Raw genomic sequence first — 24,940 nt, forward strand, 5'->3', positions numbered from 1 at the left:
TGTGTTTTATTCTAAGAGGCCCTAAACAACAAAGTATAGTATAATTGTTTGAGAAAATAGGCTCTGGAATCAGAGAGACTTCGACATGAAGTCAAGCTCTAATACTCGTACCTAAGTGACTCCAGAAAAAAAGGATCCCTCTGAATATCCGATATTCTCCCTCTCGAAAGTGGGGATAACAAATACTCTCACGAGGTGGTTGTGATGATGACACAGTACACAGTAGCATGCAGTGATAGCCACTTCAGCATTGCTACTAAAACAATATTATTATTGTTATTGTTATTATTTTTGTTATTCTCTTCATTATTGTTTTTACCTAAAGTACCGAAGAAATCATTGCCTAAGAAAGGAAATCCAGGTCTGTTGGCCAAGACAATCATTCTAAAATCAGGATGAATCACAATAACGTTTTCTCTTCCATTAACATTAGCAGAATCTGAAAAACAGAATTTCTATTTAGTCTTTATTGATATTTAATAATTCTTAAGAATATCAAGTTATAGCCTTTAAAATAATATAAGCAGTCATGCTCTTCAATCATGAAAAACTCTAAAAATCTGGTTGTCACAATTTGGTTACAGGAAAAAAAACTTTCTTGAGAAAGTTTGCTTAAGAACAGAATACTCAGGCGTCTGGGTGGCTCAGTTGGTTAAGCGACTGCCTTCGGCTCAGGTCATGATCCTGGAGTCCCAGGATCGAGTCCCGCGTCGGGCTCCTTGCTCAGCGGGGAGTCTGCTTCTCTCTCTGATCCTCTCCCCTCTCATGCTCTCTCTCACTATCTCTCTCTCAAATAAATAAACAAAATCTTAAAAAAAAAAAAGAAGAGAATACTGATAAAGCATATACTGAATTTTACAGGGACTTGTATTTTTATGTAAATTCAATGTACATCTAAAAAGCAAACTTGTCCAAATATTGTCTTGCAGTATTGAAACTTGGCTTGAGATGTTATTATTCCTTTAAAAAAAAAAGATAAAGAGTCCATAATGAAGAATAATCCAAAGGATACTCAAAGGATAATCCAAACATCCTTTAGATTTCATGAGATCAGTAGCTGCATCACTTTGCCTACTGTTATGCAGCCAAGGAGTGATTCCTGTTTTAGATTTCCTACTCTGAAGGTTAAGATAGAATAAAGGCCTTTGAGCACCTAGTCAGCTCATTAGTGTAATGCCGATTTATTTCCAATTAAAGAATTCTACCTTGGTTCTTAAAATAAGTAATTGCAAGTTGACGGAAGCTTCCTTTGTGCAAATGTTTAAGGTAGTAAAGAAACTGAATATTATATTCTACTGGCTGATGTACATTTCAGATAGAACTACTAGTCTAGACAATAATTCAGTTGGCAAAAACTTTATTGTGTGTTTTTTTGTTGTTGCTGTTTTTCTTTCTTTCTTTTTTTTTTTTTTAAGAAGGAACACTTGTCATCTGGGTTTATTTAAATTCCAGCCTTAGGCTGTCCATCTTTTAAAAAAGATAGCTGTGAAGCACCTGAAATTTTATTTGAGATGAGTCTGTAAGAACCTACACTTATCCTTTTTAATATAATCTTTCAAATATGTCATATATTCATGTGCTAAATACAGTAAATAGTCTTAATGTATGATCCCTGTTAATTTTAGTCGTGGTAAATAAAAGGGTATGGCTCATAGGCAAAATTTAATTAGTTAATTAAAATAACAATAAAAAATGAAAACTTAAAAAGGAAAGAAAATGGAAAACACGGCCCTAGAAGTGATACTTTAAGAAACCATGTTTAGAAGAGCCTCAGGGGCTCTTCTGTTCAAAATGTTGTGTACAATTAAATTGGAGTTTAAAAATTAGAATGACTCCTTTTCTTTTAGATTACTCTTCAAAAATGTATTAGAAAATGTAGACAGTCACCAAGAGATAATCACTCTTTAACTACAATTTTGTTTCAGCAATTCTTTCTTGTTTTCCATTCACTGTCCTCAAAATGTATCTAAAAAGGGCAGGCAGAATTCTAATCCTGAGAGTCTGAATGATCTTTCTAGTATTCGGACTGTCTAACTCAAATTCTCATTTTCCCCATAAATTCACTGTGAAGTCGACATGTTGGAATATTTTATTATTTATATTATTTATATTTTATGCTAGTTTCCTAGGCTTGGAAATGGCCATCTTCCAATGATAATGTCTAAGAAGAACCTCTCTGGTGATGCACCTGTACATTTTTAATGGGGTTTTCTTTACATATTCTCTTTGAATATTGAAGATTTTAGTTATTAGTCTCAATTTGTTTGGTTACCCTGCTATTGGCTATATATATTTTCAATAGCTAGTTACAGATGTTCAAGTCTTTTCATCACCCAAAAAAATTAAATTAGAAACTAGAAAATATTCTCATGTTACATCAGACAATTTGTCTTTAGGTAAAACAGACTGATGAGACTCATCAATCTACAGTTTTCCTAACAACAAGAAAAAAAATTTTAAATAAATAAATAAAAAGAAGAAGACAGTCCAAAACAAGGATAGGGGTGTGTGTGTGTGTGTGTGTGTGTGTGTGTGTGTGTAAATATATATATAAAATCCCTGGCAATTTTTTTCTAATTATTGAGTAATAATAATTTTAATATTAGAAGTCATAGAAACACGCTAGAGCTTTTAAAAAATCCAGTTAACAACAAAAGAAAATAAATTGCATAAAATAATGGAAAATGAGTATAATGAGGATTATAGTTGGTATTCTCAGAGTAGAAAAATATAAAGCTGATTTGTCTTAAAACTACTATGGAAATTTTCAAAGGTGTTCTCTGGCGATAAAAATGTGAAACAGACAAAGACAGATTCAGATGTATTGACTTTTATAAATGACTGTCAATACAGACAACTTCAGTTATAGTGAACTTATGCTTGTTACTTGCAGATAAGTAGTCAGCTAAGTGTGGGATTTGATACCAAAGATGTGAAATTTGCATATAATGAAAGCTTTTTTATACTCACTTGCAACAATGCGTCTTCCATCTGCTAGAATCATTTCTCCATTTTCTACTAGAGTTTTTAAAATACAGGTGACATTTGTTGGGGCTTTGTCTGCCTCATCTACCACCAGAACATGACCCAACTTTACTGCTTTAACCTTTAAAGACAGAATATTTATCATAAACAAACAAAATGAATGCAAATGTTTTAAAATTTTTATCACTCATTGCTTTGGGTTTATAATAGTAGCTAGTTTTATTTAAGTTATGGATATACTATCACAAAAAAAGTGTGTAGCAGAGCTGGAAACAAAATTTACAAATCTCTACCAAAAGCTTCACATTGTTACTAAACTGTTAACTCTGCAGTAATCACTTTATTTCCCTTTAGCATCATAATTTTTTTTTTTTTTTTTTTGCCGACTCCCCACTGAGCAGGGAGCCCAATGAGGGACTCAATCCCGGGACTCCAGGATCATGACCTGAGCTGAAGGCAGTCGCTTAACCAACTGAGCCACCCAGGCGCCCTAGCATCATAATTATTCCTATGTTGGTGATGTTCGCATTTCACACCCCAGAGTAGGGGAGATTTAAAACAAGTGTAACAAATACAGAAATTAAAGTGCCATGGGAGTTAAGAAGATTGAGACATCACAATCAAAAGTGGATATTAGACCACTGCATTTGTTATGGCTCTAAAAGAATGTAGGATTTTAATAGATCAGAATGGATGGTGAGGTGTATTCAAGATAAAGGGAATCAATGGTCAAACTCAAGAAATCCTGGGGCATACTGAGGAAGGAGTGAGTATGAGTAGTCTACCTTTGCTGAAGCAGAGATTAAATGTAAGAAAAGAGAGAACAGGGTCTGAAAGGGTAGATCAGGTCTCTGCTACTAAAAACTTGATTGCCAGACTGAGAAATATGTACTTTATCTCATTAAATAATAAATTCATAAAGATTTATGAGTTCAGGCATGATCGGAATGAAGCTTGGAGCTACACTTTAGGATGTTCTATCTGGTAGCAATATGCAAACGGACTAAAAGGGAATTACTCTAATAATTTGGTAAAAAAGTGGGTTGGGGGACCTGATTTTAGAGGAGACACGGAAAAGTGGAAATAAAAGGCATTAAACTGATATGAAGAGTTTTTTGGAGGTATAATCTGTAGTCTTAGCAACTGGTTAGATGGGAAGTAGGGAAAGGAAAAATAGGAAAGAGCCCTAGGTCTTAGGTGTCTGAGTAAATGGTGACATCATGAAGAGAAAGGTAAAACCTAGACTCTTAAAAACATTTTAAGAGGGTAGATAGGGGGAATGTTCAATGAATTTAAATGTAAACCCAAAGCTTAATTTTTTAATAGTAAGAAATTTCTCGTAACATAAAATAAACCATATAATAAAATTTTCTCTTTATATAGTTTTGGCAAATAATTTTAAGGAAATACAGATTGAGAAATAGATGATTCCCTCTACCACAAATATTTTATTCATATTCTAAAAAAAGGCTGGTTAATGGTAAAAATAAAAAGAGGGAGAAAATATATAGCTTTCTAACAATAATCCAACTTCAGCCTTCACATCTATGTTCAGGGAAAGTCAGGTCCAACCTGGGAGAATTCAGGAAGGGGATTTTAAAGACTTCAATCACTTCGAAAATCTCCGGACCACAGAGGTTCTCATGTTGGCCTGTTTGTGCCATTGATACAAAGGAACTATCCACACAGAGGGACATGCCAGCATTTCTTTGGGTCTTATGTGAGAAGGTGAAGAAGGGGTCTTTCCAGCTACCCAAAACCCGGGACTAATATTTTATTCATTAAAATCATTTAAAAAAATTCCAGAAGCATTATCTAATTTTAAACTGTACATATTTTTAAAACAGCAAATTTTTTAAAAAAAATTCTGGAATGACAAAGAAATCATTAGAGGATTTCTATCATTCCCTAAATCACTCCAAAGAGAGAACAGAATAAGAAAACATTTTCTCAATTATTTGTATTTAAATGTGCACTCCCCAAATGACATATGAATGTTTTCCAGTTAAGACTGAAATCAATCAGAATCTATGGGAGATTTACAAATCCCCCCTCAAAGGCTGAAATACAACTATCATTCAGAAAAATACAGTCGAGAATATTCATATAGTTGGATTACTAACCAAAGGTGAGTCTTCATACACAATTAGTCCATCTTGAACAGAAGGCTGAAGAGTAAGGGTTTGTACTGTGGTGTCCCTAAAGTGAAACCAAAACATTTTATAGTAAGTAAGAAAATACAATGACATGAATAAAAATATAGCACAGGAGGACTTCTTTTTAAGTTTTTGTTCACCATCCCGCTTTTCTCCAAAATGAATAATAACAAATGAAATTCCATTCAGTGACAGTATTTTGTAGGTGCAAATATAAATTACAAGGGTTTGGGAATTCATCCAGGTTTACAGATTATTCATGTTCTTTACTTCTCTTTTTCCTTCTAGGAATTTCCCTTGTGACCACTTCACTCCTCAAAATCACCTTCTGAGGATGAAGAGGAGAGATTAAAAATATATATTTGCATTGAAGAAATAATATTTATATTATTTGGAAAGAATTTTGATGGCGAGTTTGGTGATGACTGATGTGCTCATGTGGCCAATTAAGGCAATTCTGTGAATTACACATTGTGGCCCAAACTGCCATCAGTGTGTGCAAAAGCCAGACTGTCTCACCTCCCTTCCAGAGCCATAGATTTTTGAACATTTCTGTTAGGATTAAGGCAATCCTTTTCGTTTTCTTAAATCTCTTTGTTAGTATGTGCCAGACCTTCCTTTAGATCAGGATATATGAATTATTAATAGTGAGCTATGACTTCCTTACATGATGAGATATGAAGTTCATATCACCTAAGAATATTTTTGCCAAAAATGTGTACAGAAGCTGCAGGTGATAAGTAGGTCTAGACATGTTCAAGGGGACCAATTTTATATTTTCATCTTCTACATACACTCCATCTTTAAAATAAAAAATCCTATGGCCATCTTGATGATGTCACACAGTGAATTAAATTACTTTAAAAATGTGAGTAGCATCTTTCTTTCTAAGAATTTGAAGTTGTCTTTTCAAACCACCCTATCACTTATTCAAGTAATAAGTAGAGTTATAGTTGTGTTCTTTTGAGTACCTACAATGTGTGAAACTTGGAATGTGAACCTCAGACCTTAGTGCTATAATATGCTTCTGAAACTTCTCCCTAAATGCTAACATTTATCACAATCTATTAAAGTTGTAAAATGTATATCTCTTAAAAAAACCCAACAAATACCATATGACAGTCATAAATAAAGCAAACTTGAGACATCATTCAAGTGAGTTTTTGCTTTAGCAAAACAAATTTAATCAAAATCAGTCAACTGCCTTGAGAGACAGTGGTGGGGTAGTGGAAAGAAGATTTTGTAGTCCGACCAATCAGGACTGAAATTCTAGTTCTTGTCACTTATTAGCCATCTGATCTTGGGTAAGTAATAAAACCCCCCAGGAGGCTTGGAACACCAGGAAAGTAGCTGGCACAGCGTATGGTGGAGAGAAAGAGTGTAAGTACACGTCAGCTTTGGCTATTTGATGATCTCATTCTTGCTTTTGTTGTGACTAAAAGTTCTTGCCTGTCTAATTTCCACTTGATCTTCAGGTTTTTAGTGTAGTTGGTGCTTCCTAGCAATCCCCTCCTTGAAAGATCAGGTTAGGTGACCCTATTGTATGTTCCCTTTGAGCCCTGGATCTCCCCTATTCCACCCCTAACACACTGTATTGTAATTACTTTTTATATCTTTTAATATCTTTCTACACAAGACTATAAGATTTAAGACTGTGGACCACATCTATCTGTCCCTCCTCCTGTTCCCAGCATCTAATGGATGTCTGGCTCAGAGGATGTATTTAGTAAATATTCATTGAATAAATGAATGCATGAACAAAATGACAAAAATGCTAAAAGTTAAAAATCAACACTGTAGCTTATAGCATAACATACAGTATGTGGATTTCCAAATTTATTAGATCATGGACCAACCCCCCCTCCTTTGGTAACAGAGAGTCTGGAATATAGAACCTGCTTTAGTAAATGTTGCGTTAGATTAAGGCTGACTCTCCTAGATGTAAGGAATCTTTTTTTATTAATTTATAAGTGCGTATTAGAAAGTACAGTCATGTCGAGAAGTACACTTGGGGTTGACTAGTCAAGGGACTACCGAAGATATGGTTTATGTCCATCATGGACTCCAACTGAGTTGAATTTAGACTTACTGTTATGAGTAACTCCTCCATCAGAGTCCTCATTTACCAGGGCTTGAGCAGGTATATTGCAATACAATTATCGACATTTACAATTTCTAGACTACCCAACTTCTTTGCACCTAGCTTGAAAGGTTTCTCCCTCTAATTTGACTAAATGGCAACTGACTTCTTCAGTGAAGTCCCTGGAGGTCTGGCCTATTGCTCTTCTTGACCTCTATTCCAAGCTCCCACTCTCAAGATTCTGGCCCTTATGGGTCTGATGTCTGTCCTGTGATCTACTGCTTCCTATAGCCCAAGCACTATACTTTACAAAGAATTCCATATTATGCTTTCATATTGGCTAAAATTCAAATTAACATGTGTTTGAAATAAAGCCTTGAAGATGTTAAGAAAAGTGAAAACATATTGTGACACTTCATTGGTACTTGTCACCTTTTAGTAGGTATAGCATGTTTCTTTTGCAATGTAATGATATCTAGTCATATACCCATTTTCCATATTCCTGGGTCTTATAAGTGTCCTGTAGGACATACTTTATGCTATCTTTTACCAAAAAGTTAATTTTTAGAGTTTTAAACAAATAAGAACAGTTTAACCAATTTCACTTCAATTCGCTATTAATATTCTAGCAATACAGAAGCGGGGGGTGGGTGAGGAAGAGAAAGAGATGTGTTCACACAGATTTTTATAGCAATATAGTGAATTTCTCACCTCATCTGTCACATATTTAATGGGCAACAACATGACACCTTCCAGCACCAAAATGGAAAAAGGAACTCATATATCATTGTCAGTGGGAAGGAAATTCAAGCTGAATTCAAATTTTAAAAAGGCAAATATAATTGTTCTATAACACTTGAATTCAGATAGGATACAACATGCCAAATTAGATTTATCAAAAGACTTTTGTGCTAGAAATAAAAACCATAGTTTGATGGAATATGCACAAATCAGATGATTTCCAAAAAGGACTGCAAATGAGAATGAATACAAATGGAAAGCATGCCTTTCCGTGGAATAGTCTGTGAGAAAGAGGAATTTATAGGAAAAGAGTGGTTTTGTTCTGTTCTTTTTATTGATCCTCCATCCTATACATCAAAGGAAAAGCAAAGGTTAGTAAAATATGTAAAATAATATGCAACTAGAAAAACTGTTTGGCTTATATGACAGTAAGTTTCACTGGTTATATAAGAGGGGAAAATAACCTACTGTCTTCTGCATAGTACTTAATACAACAAGAAAAAAGCTTGTTTTTCAAGGTAACTTACAATATTATAAACTTCAACTTAGTTAAGTGATGAGGTAATCATTATTGTCACAAGTAACATATGAACTTACTTTTTTTTTTTCCAAGATTTTATTTATTTATTTGACAGAGAGAGACACAGCAAGAGAGGGAACACAAGCAGGGAGAGTGGGAGAGGGAGAAGCAGGTTTCCCGCCGAGGAGGGAGCCTGATGCGGGGCTCGATCCCAGGACCCTGGGACCATGACTTGAGCCAAAGGCAGACGCTTAACGACTGAGCCACCCAGGTGCCCCTGAACTTACTCTTAAAGCCAATATAATGATTCCTTTTCAGAAAAATTGATTAAAATCATTGCTCTGTATTTAGGAGCATCTTGGATCAAAAGATATTAGTTCTCCACACAAATGGGCAATAACCCTAAAAGAATTATTTGCTACAATTTTAATTCTATTATGATTTGTTCCTCTCAAGAACAGCTTTGAAATATAAGCTCATAAAAGTTTAAATAGAGTCAATAATTTCAACAATATTGGGGAGAAGGAAATTTAAAACACACCCAAATCACATTTCCTTAGCCTAAGTTTAATAAAAAGATGGCTTTCCAGTATATAACTGTTATCCATAATGTTTGAATTAATTAGAATTTTCAGCTAATTGCTGACATAAATGTTCTCACCTCTCACTGTCTTGCAGACTAAAGCTGTCTATCAATTAACACTTGTGTAGATAAAGGGGTTACTCAAAGAAATACGGTGCTAAACTCTATTCTTCTTTTAACTTTTTTTTTTAAGTTTTTTCTTTTTAAATTAGAGTTATTAATGTTTTGATAGTAATTTAAAATCATTCCAGATGCAATAAAAGTAATTAGGCTGTATAAAGACCAGGTTTTTGACAAAATAAGGAAAAAGAAAATTGTCCTCTGGAAAGCAAGCCCAATCTGTTCTTGAAATGTCGCTTGTAAAGGTATATTAAGCTAGTATCTGCTAATTTACTGAGGAGCAAATGATCTCAAAATAGTGATGTTTATTTTGAAAATGATATTTTAGTATGTTATGTTTAAATTGGTTATGGTTAGCTTTCTTTTAGGAAAACAGTAGTGAAACGTAAGAGTGAAGGAAGAAAGAAGACACCTAAGAGTTTCAAATAGCTAACAAAAATCATCTCTAACTTCACAGTTCATTAAATAAAATTGGCTATAGGAAGAGACTACTTGTTAATATAAGCCAAACGTGAGAAAGGAAAGAGAGAATATGGTACATAGGAGGCACTTAACAAATATTTGCCAAATATTTTTAAAAGAGGGATGGTCATGAAAATAGAAATAAAGAGTAATTTTTGCCAATAAGAGATAAGCATAACATCACTGATTGAAAAGTAAATGATGCTGAAAGATATTTTCAAGTGAAAAAGAGTTCATGGCATCATCAAGAATATCATTTCCACAGGCTTATTTTATTTTATTTTTTTAAGATTTTATTTATTTATTTGATAGAGAGAGACAGCGAGAGAGGGAACACAAGCAGGGGGAGTGGGAGAGGGAGAAGCAGCTTTCCTGCAGAGCAGAGATGGGGCTCGATCCCAGGACCCTGGGATCATGACCTGAGCTGAAGGCAGATGCTTAATGACTGAGCCACCCAGGCGCCCCTCCACAGGCTTATGTTAAATAATCAATGAAGGGGTGCCTGGGTGGCTCAGTTGGTTAAGCGGTTGCCTTCGGCTCAGGTCATGATCCCAGAGTCCTGAGATCGAGACCCATGTCAGGCTCTCTGCTCAGCGGGAAGCCTGCTTCTCCCTCTCCCACTCCTCCTACTTGTGTTCCCTCTCTCGCTGTCTCTCTCTGTCAAATAAATAAAAATATTTTTAAAAAATCAATAAAATAAAGTAAGGGACACTAATAATAATTTTCACCAATAAAACAGAGAGTGGTATTTAGACATAGCTAAGGGCAACAAATTTAAGATTTAAACAATGTTTACAAATATTCTGGGCTCTCTTAATAGCACTGAACACCATTTTCCTAACCTTGTCTATAAAAGGCAAATATATTTCGCCATGTTGAGAGAGAAACTTCCCAAGGCCCTCAAACAGAAACAGCCACTAATATAGCAGTCCTGCCATACAATACAAAAAAAGGAAGACACAGATAACTGTGCTTACTGCAGTGTTTGTTAAAAGCCAGCACTGGGGGGCCCCTGGGTGGCTCTGTCAGCTAAGCGTCTGCCTTCGGCTCAGGTCATGATCCCAGGGTCCTGGGATTGGAGCCCTGCTTTGGGCTCCCTGCTCTGAGGGGAGCCTGCTTCTCCCTCTCCCTCTTCCTGCCGCTCCCCCTGTTTCTGCTCCCTCTCTTTCTCCTCTCAAATACATAAATAAAAAAAATCTTAAAAAAAACCACACCAAAAAACCTATCACTGGCCAAAATCTGAGTCCTCCAACATTGGTCAATCACTTAATTTCTCAAAGCCCAGGATTACTCATTTCTAAAGAGGGAATTAAAATAGACTATATGAGGAACACAGTAGAGTACAAAGCAAGGAAGCTCAAAGTGGAGAGAGAAATAGTATTATTATCTGTGCTTTGAAGGAAAAGTCCTTTTAATAAGATAAGCAAAATATTATTTCTGCCAAAGGGACTGAAAAGACTCCAGCTCTTAAAATAGCTGTTTGGGAGGACAAACAGTTTATTTAGCTGTCAATCACTCATCACTAATGTGTCCAGATGCAAAAAATCCTAACAAACCATAAAAGAAAGGAAGACATTAGGGGGATAATATTTATGTAAGGAAGTCTACTGTGATGCAACACTTCGCCCTTCAGGGGTAGGTTCTCACTGGGAACAGCAGGTAGAAAACAGCGACAGCAAAGCAGTCATCCAATGGAAGCTAAACATTTCAAAATATGCTTCATTTTCAAAATCTACTTCCCTCCTCCCATCTCCTAGCACTATATTAACACTTCTTTAAAAAGAAATTCCTCTGATACGCAAAGCCATGCTGATAATCAAATCTTTTAACAAAATCTGAAAGTTTTGAGCTGTCCAGCCTTTAAAAATAAATCTACTAAAATGATATACTTAAAGATTGGATCTTTTGTCTTTACTCTGAAAATTGGCTTTCTGGCTTGGTAAATTTTAGGAACTCAACATGATGTAATTTCTTTGTGGGAACTTCGTTTCCCCTTTTCCAGCCAAAAAAGAAAAACAGCTTCTGGTCTCTTATTTCCCTTTTACCCTGACATTAAACAATGCCTTTTCTGATCAATTTTTTAAAAGGAATAGAAGAACAAAATGCAGATTCAGATGCAAAACTGAGTGAGTGCGCAAAGATACACACACAGATGAAACTAGATTGTAAGGCTGGGGAACACAGTGTCCACTCGATAAATCTTTATCAGAAAATATAGTAACAAGTAATTTATATTTCTTAAAAGCCTCAGTAATTGGATAATAACATAAAAGTGTAATAGAGTCCAAAATTAGTAAGTGAATACCTTTCCATATCAGGAAACCTAATCTTTCACTCAATAAGTATGTATTGAACATTTACTAATGGGCATCATTTCAGATGTTGGACAAGTATCTGTGAACAAAACAGGTAGAAATTCCTTCCCCTGATGAACTTAAACTCATAATATATTTAAGTGAACTTAACTCACCATATTAATAATGTACCATCTTTGGTATAGTATGAACTAGACCTTGCAAGAGATTAAATATCGAGAGATATTTTACCAGAGGCAATTCAGAATAAAATTGAAATACCTATTTTTGATCTCTAAGACAAATGAGAAATAGCCTGCTGTTATTGAAGTTCTTCAGAAGACTTAAGTCCACCAGCCCTCCATGACGCTGGCTTGGCACATGTCTTCTGGTTAATAACCCGAAATACATTTTCTGTGTAATACTTGTTGCCTAAAACTCACTATGTAAGTTGCATTTTGTATATATCATATTATCCAGTATACTATAATCTTGAATTATTTTATCCTCATTTCTGACTGTTCATCAAATTGAAAAAATCACAATGCTCAGTGTTAAATTTATCACACTTCAAATACTCAGGGTCAAGTAGAAAATAGTATGTAAATAAGCACTGTATTTGGAGAACTCTTAAAGGAAACCCATGTTTAAGTTTTCTGTAATATACCTACTTTATTAAGTTTTTATGATAGATTTTTCTTAAGGGAAGACACTACTGCATCATAAGAAAAACAAGATATATCGTATTTATTTATTTATAAGTTACTTGCTTTTATTTTTTTTATTATGTTCAATTAGCCAACATATAATACCTCATTAGTTTTTGATGTAGTGTGTGGACTGGGTGTTATAAGCTATATTGCTTTTAGAAGCAAAAGTTAAAGAGTTCATTTCAGTCTCAGCCATTTTCCAGTGTCATTTTACTTTATTTTATTTACTTATTTTTTATTATTATGTTCAATTAGTCAACATATAGCACTTACTTTATTTTTTTAAAGATTTTACTTATTTGAGAGAGAGAGGGCGCACACGTACAAATGGGAAGAGGGGCAGAGGGAGAAGCAGACTCCCCAGTGAGCATGGAGCCTGATGCAGGGCTTGATCCCAGGACCCTGGGATCAGGACCTGAGCCAAAGGCAGATGCTTAACCAACTGAGCCACCCAGGCACCTCCATTTTATTATTATTTTTTAAAGATTTACTTATTTATTATTTTAGAGAGAGAGAGAGAGAGCACAAACAGAAAGGGGAGAGGGAGAATCTCAAGCAGACTCTACGCTGAGCGTGGAGCCCAATGTGGACCTCTATCTCACAACCTGAGATCTTGACCTGAGCCAAAACCAAGAGTCGGATGGTCAACAAACTGCACCACCCAGGATCCCCTCTAGTGTCATTTTAAATTTTTTTTTTTTTTAAGATTTTTTTTATTTATTTATTTGAGACAGAGAGAATGAGAGAGAGAGAGCACATGAGAGGGGGGAGGGTCAGAGGCAGAAGCAGGCTCCCTGCCGAGCAGGGAGCCCGATGCGGGACTCGATCCAGGGACTCCAGGATCATGACCTGAGCCGAAGGCAGTCACTTAACCAACTGAGCCACCCAGGCGCCCCTCCTCTAGTGTCATTTTAATGGCTGAGAAGAAACAAATACGTCCAACGACTTAGAGGTCAGAGGATAGGAGCAGAGCTCTAAGCACATTTCTTTGTCATCTTATGTTTTATCTTAAAATTTGATGGGGATTTTGAATGCTATTCCATAACATACCCAGTTGTTTCAATACAAAAATGGTCACCATCAGAGAAATAGCAACGAGGAGCTGAGCCAGTACCTGCAGGAATCTAGGCTGAGCTAAAGACAGCTAACACTGCAGAGCCAGTTCAGCCTCTGGTCACTTCTGCTCTCTGGTATCTATCTTATTTCTTGAGTCCAAATTTAAATAAATTAGCGGTTATAAATGGCCATCATGTTTCCACTGTTTTATGAACTCTGTCAGGCTAATCACTGTGGAGGGCCTCCAGAATGATGCCGCAAAGGCTGTCACAGCACTTTCTGACTCGTGCCGGTGGGCATTCCACCAGCTTATGTCACGTTGGGACTTGAAAAGCTCTTTCACCTGCTGGACAATCTCTTCTACTCCTACAGGATGAATAGGAGGCTGTCGTTCATTTGTCCTGTTCTCTCATTTGAGTTTAGGGGTTATTGCTGTTTATTTAAGGTTAGTCAGGAGATCTCTAAAACCACACCAAAAAAGGAAAAAAGTACTGATCATAGATGAAACTTACAAAACTAAAAGGCCTGTTTGTAAGAGGAAAAGATAAGAAACAGGCTACTGTCCATCTGTGGTACTCAAATGTCAGCTTCTCAGTGAGGCCTTCCCTGGTCAGCCTATTAACAACTGTAAGCCCTAGTCCAGCTCCCTCCTCTGCTTTATTTTTCCCCATGGCACTTACCACCTGATGTATCACGCATTTTAATTATCTTGTTCTCACTCTGTCTGTGTCTCTCTCGCACCAGCAACTAGAATATAAACATAAAGGCTGGGGTTTTTAACTCTTTTGTTCCTGATGTAATCACTCAAGCTAGAGGAGTGACCAGCATACAACAGAGGTTCCATAACGTTTGTTGAAATGGATGCATTCCACTCAACGATTTCAGTCACACCCTCTAAGGCTGTAATGAATTATTGGTAGTTTCTTAAGCACTGTGCAAATTGTGTCTATTTTTTCTGAAAAGTTTTTCTTCCCTTCTCCTCACTTTGCCTGGCAAACTATTCAGGCCATCCCTTAAAGGCTCAGCTCAAATGTTGCCTCTGCTTTGAAGCATTACTTGTTTCTCACTTCTCTCCTCCCGGTTGAACTAATTGTTTGATAGAAAGTACTTTACACTTAAGAACTTTTTAGTCGCTCATACAACTGTCCTTGACTGTGAGGACAAGGCACACCATCTACACACAAGGGAGGATCATCTGTATATCTAGTGCCTATCACCGTGCCTTAGACCTTCTAGGCATGCAATAAATGTTTGCTCAAAGAATGAATGAATGCATGAGTGTATTAAGTATGACATACTTCCAACATGGAAGGCAGATTATTAGCTATGATACATTATAAAAGATCAGAGATTCTGTTCTCAAGAAGCACACATGATAGATATAAAACAAATATAATTCATGTCAGACAGTGAGAAGGGCAATAATAGAAATTAAGACAAAGTTCAGGGGGAACATAGAGGAGAAGGCAATTAATTCTGACTAAAGAGAACAGAGTCTTGATGATTAAATATTATTTTAACTGGCAGGTATGGGTAGAAAACGCTTCCAAGCAGAGGAACAGACAAACATGTAGAAGTTTGGAGATACAAGAGAAATTTGGGGGAACACTGAGCATGTCTAGAATATAGTTGCATGGAGGGGAGTAGAGCTGGCCAGGTGAGGTGAGCCAGAGTGTTCAGTTTTCTTAAATGTCATGCTCAAAAGTCTGATTTTCATTTCATGGAAATGAAGGAACAATCACCTGTTCATTTCAGAGAGAGGACTCTAACTGGATGTCTCAAAGATGGATGGGAAGGAGGAGACATTGCATTTATTCGTTTAACAAATATTTATCAAACATCCACCACGTTCCAGACATCATGTTGGAAGGAGGCAGTTCAAAGTCCTTGCCCTTAGGGAGACCTCACTGATCAGCAGGGGAGACAGAGGTGGGAACATTTAATTGTGATAATGAATGACATGCACAATAGCAGAGACTGTTCTAGGTCAGTGGCTCTAAATAAACTATCAATAAAAGTTTTTTCTGAGAAGGTACACTCTAAAATATACAAAAATAGTAACAAAAACTGAGCTAAGGTGAAAAACAGTATCTTAAAAATGCTTTTAGGTTTTTTTATTTGTTAAGAATACAAAAAGCCTTTGTTCTCATTAAAAATTAAAGAAGGATATTTTCGGGAGAACAATGTGATTGATACACTTTAGTATCTGTGTGATGTAAAGGTCTAGTCCTAAATTCAGTTTATTTTGAGAGCTGTTAATGGCTATTATAGCCGAAAAAGCACTCACAAAGACATGGAGATCCAGACAGAAGGGCAACCCTGACTGCACCTCTATAGCACAACGTGCATCTTTCATTCTCATTTATCAGACATACAAAGGATTTTGTTACAATCAGGCTTGGGACTTTCCATCTCTCTTGACATCTATCAATGGCTCTGCAAACTAATCAATGCCACATTTTATATTTTGAACAAATGGGTTCAAAACTCACGGCAACTCTTCATTTATAAGATTTTTAAACATGTTAGGAAATTGTATTTCAAACTGTTTTAGTGTGTAGGTGAGATACTTCAGGAATATATGATCTCTTTCTACATTTCAGCACTTCTGACACCACATGTGTGGGTTTTCCATACCCAACAATTCTCTAATTCTCTGCAGACACCAACTGGGTGTCTACAAGGTAATTCAATTCAGCCACTAACTATGGGATGGAGCTGGCACAGACCCCACTAGTCAAGGGCTCAGTTTTATGAGATTGCCCCCACACTTCAGACACCAATTGCAAGTCCCAGGCCTTCTATACTTCTGACAGAACAGCTATAAGTCAGGGGTTGCCAAGACCCCCTCCTTGGGTTCCATAATTTGCTAGAACAGCTCACAGAACCCAGGAAGGCACTGTACTTACTACTCCTGATTTATTAGAAAGGATACAATTTAGGAATAGCCAGATGGTAGAGATACATAAGGCAAGTTATGGGGGAAAAGGGGAATGTGCATAGAGGTTCCATGCCCTCTCTAGGCACCACCCTCCCAGCACGGTCAGTGCGTTCACCAACATTGCTAATGCTAGTGCCCCCAGGCCTTCCACACAAGCCAAAGTGGCTCCTGCCCTATGATGATTAAAAAGATGGCTCTCCTTTCCTTAGACAGACTGGCTAAGTGTCAGGAGTAGAGGTAGGGACGTACTGTTAACTCCAATGAGTTGAGTCTACAGTAGTAGTCAACTACTCCAATGAGTTGAGTCCATTAAAAAGCCTAATGGATGCATTAGGCTTTTTAGAAACTCAATGAGATTTTCAGCAACAGGCAATCACCTTCTTGCACCTGAAAGTTCCAATCAACAGGGTTGGTTCCTCGGGCAACCAGCCCCCAGGAGCTATTCAGGAGCCCTAGAGTTACCTTATTTGCATACAAGAAGAGGCATCTCACTCCTGAGATTACAAGGGTCTTAAAACTGGAGAGGAAGATCAATGTTTTAACAGAAAGATACCCCTATTACTCAGGACAAGGGTTTTTTGTTTTGTTTTTTTTAAGATTTTATTTATTTATTTGACAGAGTCAGACACAGCAAGAGAGGGAACACAAGCAGGGAGAGTGGGAGAGGGAGAAGCAGGCTTCCCTCGGAGCAGGGAGCCTCACACGGGGCTCGATCCCAGGACCCTGGGATCACGACCCGAGCCAAAGGCAGACGCTCAACGACTGAGCCACCCAGGCGCCCCTCAGGACAAGGGTTTTAGAAGCTCCTGCCAGGAATGAGAATGAAGACCAAACACATATTTCTTATTCTATCAAAATATCACAGGGTGAAATATTACTTTCAGCAACAAAAAAGTCTAACCATTCAAACAGTTATAAACACCCAATTTAAAAATGCTCTCAGGCGCCTGGGTGGCTCAGTTGGTTAAGCGACTGCCTTCAGCTCAGGTCATGATCCCAGGGTCCTGGGATCGAGTCCCACATCGGGCTCCCGGCTCTGCGGGGAGTCTGCTTCTCCCCTTTACCCCTTTCCCTTTTCATGTTTTTCTTTTCCTGTTCCTCTCTAAAAAAAAAAAAAATAATTTTAAAAAAAAAATCCTCCCCGCAGAGAAGTTTTTTTTTTTTTTTTTTTTTTTGGTTTTGTTTTGTTTTGAGAGAGAGAGAAAGCAGGGGAAGGAGAGGCAGAGAGAGAATCCCAAGCAGGCTCCACACTTAGCCCACAGCCCGAAGTGGGGCTCCATCTCATGACCCTGGGAACATAACCTGAGCTGAAATCAACAGTCAGACATTTAACTGACTAAGCCACCCAGATGCCCCAAAGATTATTTTTTTAAGTAGTTATTTTCTACTTTACTGCTAAAGCATGACTTTTACCTTGAAGGATCAAATTAAATGTTTTAATTTTTAAAATATTTGTTATGGGGCATCTCTCTGACAATCACTGAACACACATCAACGAATTGTGACCTCCTGACTTTGTAAAAGACAAATGTGTAGGTTTGACAGATCTTTTAAATTCTTCACAATAAGATTACAAGTGCAATTGTAGTGTAAAAGATTTTCATGGTTAGTTCCTATCTTGTTACAAAATACTGAAATAATTCTGGCTTTATTTTAAAAGTCTTGATTATCAAATGGTGACATATATGATTATCAAACTGGTGACATCCTGTAGCACTTTGTGCAAGTCTACTTTCAACTTCTTTGTAGCAATGCTTTGTTCTGAATCGTTATGAAGAGAATACTATTCATGTGCGGTGTCCTCTGTAACCTTACTCCAGAGACTTCTCTCTTTTCAATCAAATCAGATGCACCATCTGATGGTTTTACTTACATAATTTTCTGCCAGTTTTATTTATATTTATATTAATACTATTTTCAAACCTGAGTTATTTTTCAAGAATCTTTTAAACCACTGTCCATTCTGCGAGGGCCAGCTTAGTTAAAAACGAGGTAAGTAAGACTTTTCCAGGCAGAGTTGATGAGAAAGGGCATTCCAGACTGTAAGAGTGGTATGTGGCAAGTTATGGAGTCATGAATACGCATGTGATACTTGGGAATCATAAGCAGTTCATATGGCTTAAGCATAAGTATGTAAGAGAGAAAGGGTGGAAGTTACGACCAGTGAAGCAGATGGGGCTCAAACTAAGGAGTATGGACTGGATGCTCTTGGCAGTGGGAGTCATCAGAGGGTTCTGAGCAAGACAGTAAGTGATCAAATTTATTGATTGGAACAACAATGAAGCATGAGAAAGATAGACTGGAGGCTGAGTTCTTAGCCAGGGTACTACCGCAATAATCTAGGCAAGAAAAGATGAGGAATGGAATTATGGCCCAGAGGAGGAGGGAGGGAGATACTACATCTATTACAAGGGTGGAATTGAAAGGACTTGATTACAACTCTGGAAAAGAAACTAATGCAATAGTCCAGCCACTGCCAGTGACCATGGGAAAGGAAAAGAGGAAGATGTTTAGGAGACCTTAAAAAAATGAAGACACGATTTCATAATGATCAGCTGTCAAGATGAAGGACAGGGAAAGATAAAAGGTACACAGTTTACAGGCCAGGTGACTGGATACAGGATTCCATAAGGGCAGAGAGGAAGCATCTTCCCTTTACCAATCATGTATTTAACACTGCTTTACTGATACCTGCCATGAACCAGGTAGAAAGGGAGCTGGAGGACACTGACAAAAGAAAAGTTGGTATGAAGAGATGTCTATTTTGGATTTGAAATGCCCCAGAGATACCTATGTGGATATTTTTAAAAGAAAAATGCAGATCTAAAGCCAAGAAAAGAAGGGGCAGAAGATGCGGCACTCATCTATATATGGATAGAAGATAATACAGACTTATATAGAGAGAGGGGATTTAATTTTAACTGGCTCCCTACCACATACCAGGCGCTGTCCTAGTTACATGTGACATATGTCATTTAATCCTTATAATAACTCTCTGATACAATTTGGGCTCAAAGGTTACCCAAACTCATGCTTTCTTTTAAAAATTTGAGACTTCCAGGGCACTGGGGTGGTGCAGTCAGTTGAGCATCTGACTCTTAGCTTTCTCAGGTCGTAATCTTATGGTCATGAGATCAAGCCCTGCGTTGGGCTCCATGGTCAGCGTGGAGTCTGCTTGAGATTTTCTCTCTCTCTCTCCATCTGTCCCTCCCACTCGTGTTCTCTCTCTCTCAAATAAATGTTTTTTAAAAATGTGAGGCTTCCATTTCCTTTTAGCTCAGTTTTATAATAAATGGTTTATGATTTTTATTTTTGACATAGGGTGTTCCTGAAAACCGTATCTTAAAACATATTAATAGGGTTGACTGTAGCATTACTGATCTAACCAGTGATGACCAGAAACCAGTAAAAAGTATTAGTTAACACTGTTCAACTAATACACAAGCAGAATTGGAGTCCTTGGTGGGAAATGATATTCAATTATATACAACTGCCACTGAGAGCTGGTTAAAAAACCCTTACATTCAGAACATGTGTGTGTATATAATATAAAAGACACCTTTGTTGGTAGGGTGTACAAAACTCGTAGTCCTATCCCTTGCTTTATTCAGTTTCACTTGGCTGCAGGCTCACCCTACTCTGTTCCTGATTTCCTATTCTAATCAGGGAATGACATACATGACTCACTGGTCTTGCTTAAAGAGGTTGTAAATCTCATATTTGGGGATTCATAACAAGTCACATATACTTCTGCCTCTGTGCCCTCCATTTTCTGATTATCACACCAATATTCCCCCACAGTACCCTAATTCCCTCTAATCCTATTCCCCTGGCTCTGACCCTAGCTAGGCCCGGTACCTTAGGCTGTTGGCTAGAGTCTTATTCCAACTTATCACTAGCCTAAGTTCTCACCGCCCTCTCTCTAGTCACTGTCACCTGTAATCTTTTATGGATGCATCTTGCATTGGGTCAATTCATCCACCGAGTCTCCAGAACGCACAAAGCTACCGAAATGCTAGGATGTCTTGCTGCAAATCCCACCACAATTATGAAGAGGGTCATTGCTGCCAAACTTACCCATTTTCTTCTTATCACATTAGCCTTTAAAACACTATCACATAATTTCCATTATAGCATTGATACTTCCCTGTTTATTGTATTATTTATTTATTGAATATTTCCTCATCACCACCAGAAACAAAGCTTCATGACAGCAATGACCTTGTCTGTCTTGTTCACTGCTGTATTTTTCAAGGCCTAGAACAATGCTAGAGACCGCACTGTCCTTCAGTAAAGGTTTCCCGTAGTATATGCTGTTGGTGCCCTACACAGATCTCCTTTACCACCAAATGCACCTAGCCCCCAGCTACTGCAGCAATGATTTCTGAAAGCTCATAGCTGTACCCTTCTCCAAAGAACTGCCCTCCACCGGTGGGGAGCTACTCTGCCCAGAAATGCCTGGGAGGTCACAGGTTCCCCCTTATCCTCTCCTAGGGGGCAGCCCATAACCAATGACTTACTGATAGGGGCAAAAAAGGCTGGCCCTCTTGCTTCCAAATCGGATAACTGGGTAGTGTCATTCATACTCCAGAGCTCTCTGTGAGGAGGCTGAGTCGAGACTTCAACTAAAACCATCTCTTTCCACCGCTGCATCCTAACTCCTTGGCTTCCCTGCAAGTTTTACCTCAAAGCACTCCCTCTAATATTACTTATACAAACATTTCTGTCTCGGGCTTTGTTTCTAGAATCCCCATCCTAGACATTTGTTGACTGTTTGAATGAATGAATGATGTAAGAAGGTAGAAACAATTCTTAGATTTTCTAGCATTGTCCTGAATTTTTCCTGTTACAAAATACTACAGTTACATCGCAGTTAACAGAAAGTACTTAATGGAGTTGTGAACTGAGCAAATCCTATTAAGATGCAAATGTACTTACTTAATCTAAGCACCTCATGCCACCCTCGTCTGTCGTCACTGCTGCCATTGTCTGAAGAGTCTGGCTTAACAGCAATATCTGCCTCACTTATAAGGAGAAGCACTTTATGAAGCATTTTCGATTTTAATAAATACAAAGACTGCTGAGAAGTAGAGGGCACTGGCCCAAGATACTTCTTCACTCTCTCTGCTCACCTAAGGGCGCTTTGAGCAACGGACCACCCATGCTCACTAGAGAGGCTGAGAGAGAGAGGAGAGCAGATATAAGTGGTTAGGATATGATGTTAAGCCTGTTCAGATAATCTGATATGGAAACCACTGTAAACTTGAGTTTATTTTTATTTTTGTGATAACTAAGGACTGAAACCTTTTTTAATCCTTCCCCCATCAGAGTAACCCTAATTTTATAATGGAAGTCAGTGAGAGAAAATAATTCTCTTAACAGAAATATGTCTTACAAGTTAAAAAAGAAAAACCCTACAAAGGATTAGAAGGTTATAAATTAAATTGGCATTAGTGACTAACTTGAAGAAGGAGAGATGAGACTGGGGTGGTGATTGAAGGGGACTTGAGCTATAATTACAGCATTTTATTTCTGTAAAAGGAAGAGTAGAATCAAATTTGAGAAAAATATTAACAGTTGTTAAATCTCAGTGATAAATTTGGGTATGTGTTATATAGTTCTATTTACATTTTTTGGATTTTTAAAGTTTTTCACAATCTAAAAAAAGTACATAACACTTGAAAGGAATGTGGCTGTTCTCTAATGGCAAGGAATATAGCAAACTAAGACAAAATGCACAGGGCATCAGTGGTTCTCAAGCTTGTTTAGCTTGTGACATCTTCCTTGTTTCCAGTCTTCTCTTCCAAAACAGCCCACAGCATGCTGGTGGCTGGTACTTGTAGATTCAGGGGTCTGTGTGAGCTCTGACTGAGCGACCTCTATAACCCTCAACCTGTGGCTGGAGCACCGAGAGAGCTGAAGCGGCATCAGTCTGGAAGGGACAACACATAAAAAGGCCACAAGAACATAAACATTTGGTTTATGTTCTTATGAATTCTCTGGGTGACAGTTGATGATATACCTCAGGGGAGGCAAAGTAAGTTTAATAATCAGGAAAAATGGTCAAGAAAACAGAAAACGAAATTTTATAAGATTAACTTACTATTGAAAAAATGGAAAAATATGAAAAGACCTTCGGGTCAAGCTGAGCAAGGATTAGAAATATGATGCTAGAATTTAAAAAATTAAGATATTATACAGGGACTGAAGTCTAGAAAGTAAGACTTGTTTAACTGACAGTCTTACCATATGGCTGGTACTTTAGTGAGGAATTGACTAAAGTTCTTTTTTTTTTAATATTTATTTGAGAGAGAGAGAAAGTGCAGGGGCAGAGGGAGAGGAAGAGAGAGGCTCAAACAGACTCTGCACCAAGTGCAGAGCCTGATGCAGGGCTCGATCTCACAACCCTGAGATCATGACCTGTGCACAAACCAAGAGTCGGACCCTTAACTGACTGAGCCACCCAGGAGCCCCACGAATTGACTAAAGTTCTATCATCATGAAAATACAATTCAGTCAACACAACAAAGTCAAGAAGCAACATGGTACAGTGCCTAGAGCACAGGGCTGACGCCAGGTTCTAAGAAGTCTGCTCTGTAACCTCAGCCAAGTTATTTAACTTTTCTGTGCCTCAGTGTCCTCACCTGCAAAACAGAGAGGGGAACAGTACTGATCTGAGAGAGTTGTAGTGAGCAGTAATGAGTTACAATTTGAAAACAGCTTAGAAAAGTTCAGAGTAGCTGCAGTGTACATGTTCGTTAAAGAAACAAAAATAATATGGACATTTAAATGGATTTGAAGACCATCCGGAAAGGAGTAAAAAAAATTATTACAAACCTGAAGATCTATGTGGAAAGGTTGGAGGGACTGGCATAATTCCTTTTATTACAAACCTGAAGATCTATGTGGAAAGGTTGGAGGGACTGGCAGCAGAAGGCATTCTTAGTGGGAAAACTGCTGTCCAATGGCTTGAAAGAACATCTTGTGGCCTTTTTATGTGATGTCCCTTCCAGACTGATGCCACTTCAGCTCTCTCGGTGCTCCAGCCACAGGTTGAGGGTTATAGAGGTCGCTCAGTCAGAGCTCACACAGACCCCTGAATCTACAAGTACCAGCTATTTTAAAAAAGCTTTTTCAAATTCATCGTGGGTAAGAGGAGACAGGAGTATCTCAGAGGTTTTGTGTAGCAGCTGCGTGTGGTGTGTCTCCAGCCCTCTAATGCTCTTATCAGTGCTAAGGATGTCCTGATGGCTCAATACTAACTTTTTCTATGAGACTTAGAGAAGCTTTTAGTTTTTCTATTTTCTGTCAATACATCTATTTTCCCTCTGGGACTTTGTGAATTTCTAAATTTAGACTGTCACATTCAGTGTTCGTCAGCCTGAGGAAAGTCTTGTATGTTGAATTATGCTGTGCCCGTATCTTCCTCTTGGCAACAACCCTTGCCTCTATGCACATACAGCCCACGTTATACCAAGCTGCCTCTCACTTCCTGGTTTTTAGATCGTATGTTTCCAATAACCATAATGCCCTGTTCTCTGTTCCATACTTAGAAAACTCCTGCCGATCCCTGAACACTCCGTTTGAGTGCCACCTTCTCCAGACACCTTCACCATATTACCTGCGTATACTCAGAGAGTTGGGCACCTCTCCCCAACGTTCCCACAGAACCTGCACATGCTTCTTTCATAGCTCAGATACGGCATTGTATTGTAAATGTTGTAGCCTCACCCACTAATAAGCAAGCAAGCTCCTCTAGGTCAAGATCGGTATCATCATCTATAAGTCATCATGTCTTAAAAGCCACTGACAAACAACAGGAATCTAATAAATACAAATTAGATAAATGAACTAATACATAATGAATAAACCAGACTCTTGCCTTCAAAAAGTTCCCTATTTAGATGAGGAGGCATAACTGGGGAAAGTGGAGGGGATGCAAATGAAATGCAGAAATTAAATATAATGCAAATCAGAGTGAGATATGAAAGTGGGGTATGTGGTAAGAAACTAATATTTATTAGTCTGCCTAAGTATTTAAGTGCCTAAAATATGTCAGACACTGATTGGTCCTTTCCACACATTCTCTCATTTAATTTTCACAACCATCCTACCAGGTATTATTATTTCAATTTGATAAGTAAGGAAATTAGGACTCAAGAAATTCAAAGCTGCCAAAAAGTTAATGGCAAAGACAGGACTTGATCTCTAAAACCCATATTCTTTCTTTCTTTCTTTCTTTTTTTTTAAAGATTATTTATTTATTTATTTGACAGAGAGAGACACAGCGAG

General features: G+C 37.7%; 1 protein-coding gene across 1 annotated transcript in view; it reads right to left on the reverse strand.

Annotated features, from left to right (window-relative positions):
- The window catches only part of VWA8 (von Willebrand factor A domain containing 8), a 343,953-nt gene that overhangs the window by 140,075 nt on the left and 178,938 nt on the right, over positions 1–24,940 (reverse strand). Inside the window, exons 22-24 of the mRNA XM_021697955.2 lie at positions 5,109–5,184; positions 2,971–3,106; positions 320–439 (exon numbers count right to left, since the gene is read on the reverse strand). Of these exons, the coding sequence (XP_021553630.1) occupies positions 320–439; positions 2,971–3,106; positions 5,109–5,184 (332 nt within the window). The remainder of the gene's footprint in view (positions 1–319; positions 440–2,970; positions 3,107–5,108; positions 5,185–24,940) is intronic.

The sequence above is a fragment of the Neomonachus schauinslandi genome, chromosome 3 (assembly GCF_002201575.2).
Source record: "Neomonachus schauinslandi chromosome 3, ASM220157v2, whole genome shotgun sequence".
Lineage (NCBI taxonomy): Eukaryota > Metazoa > Chordata > Mammalia > Carnivora > Phocidae > Neomonachus > Neomonachus schauinslandi.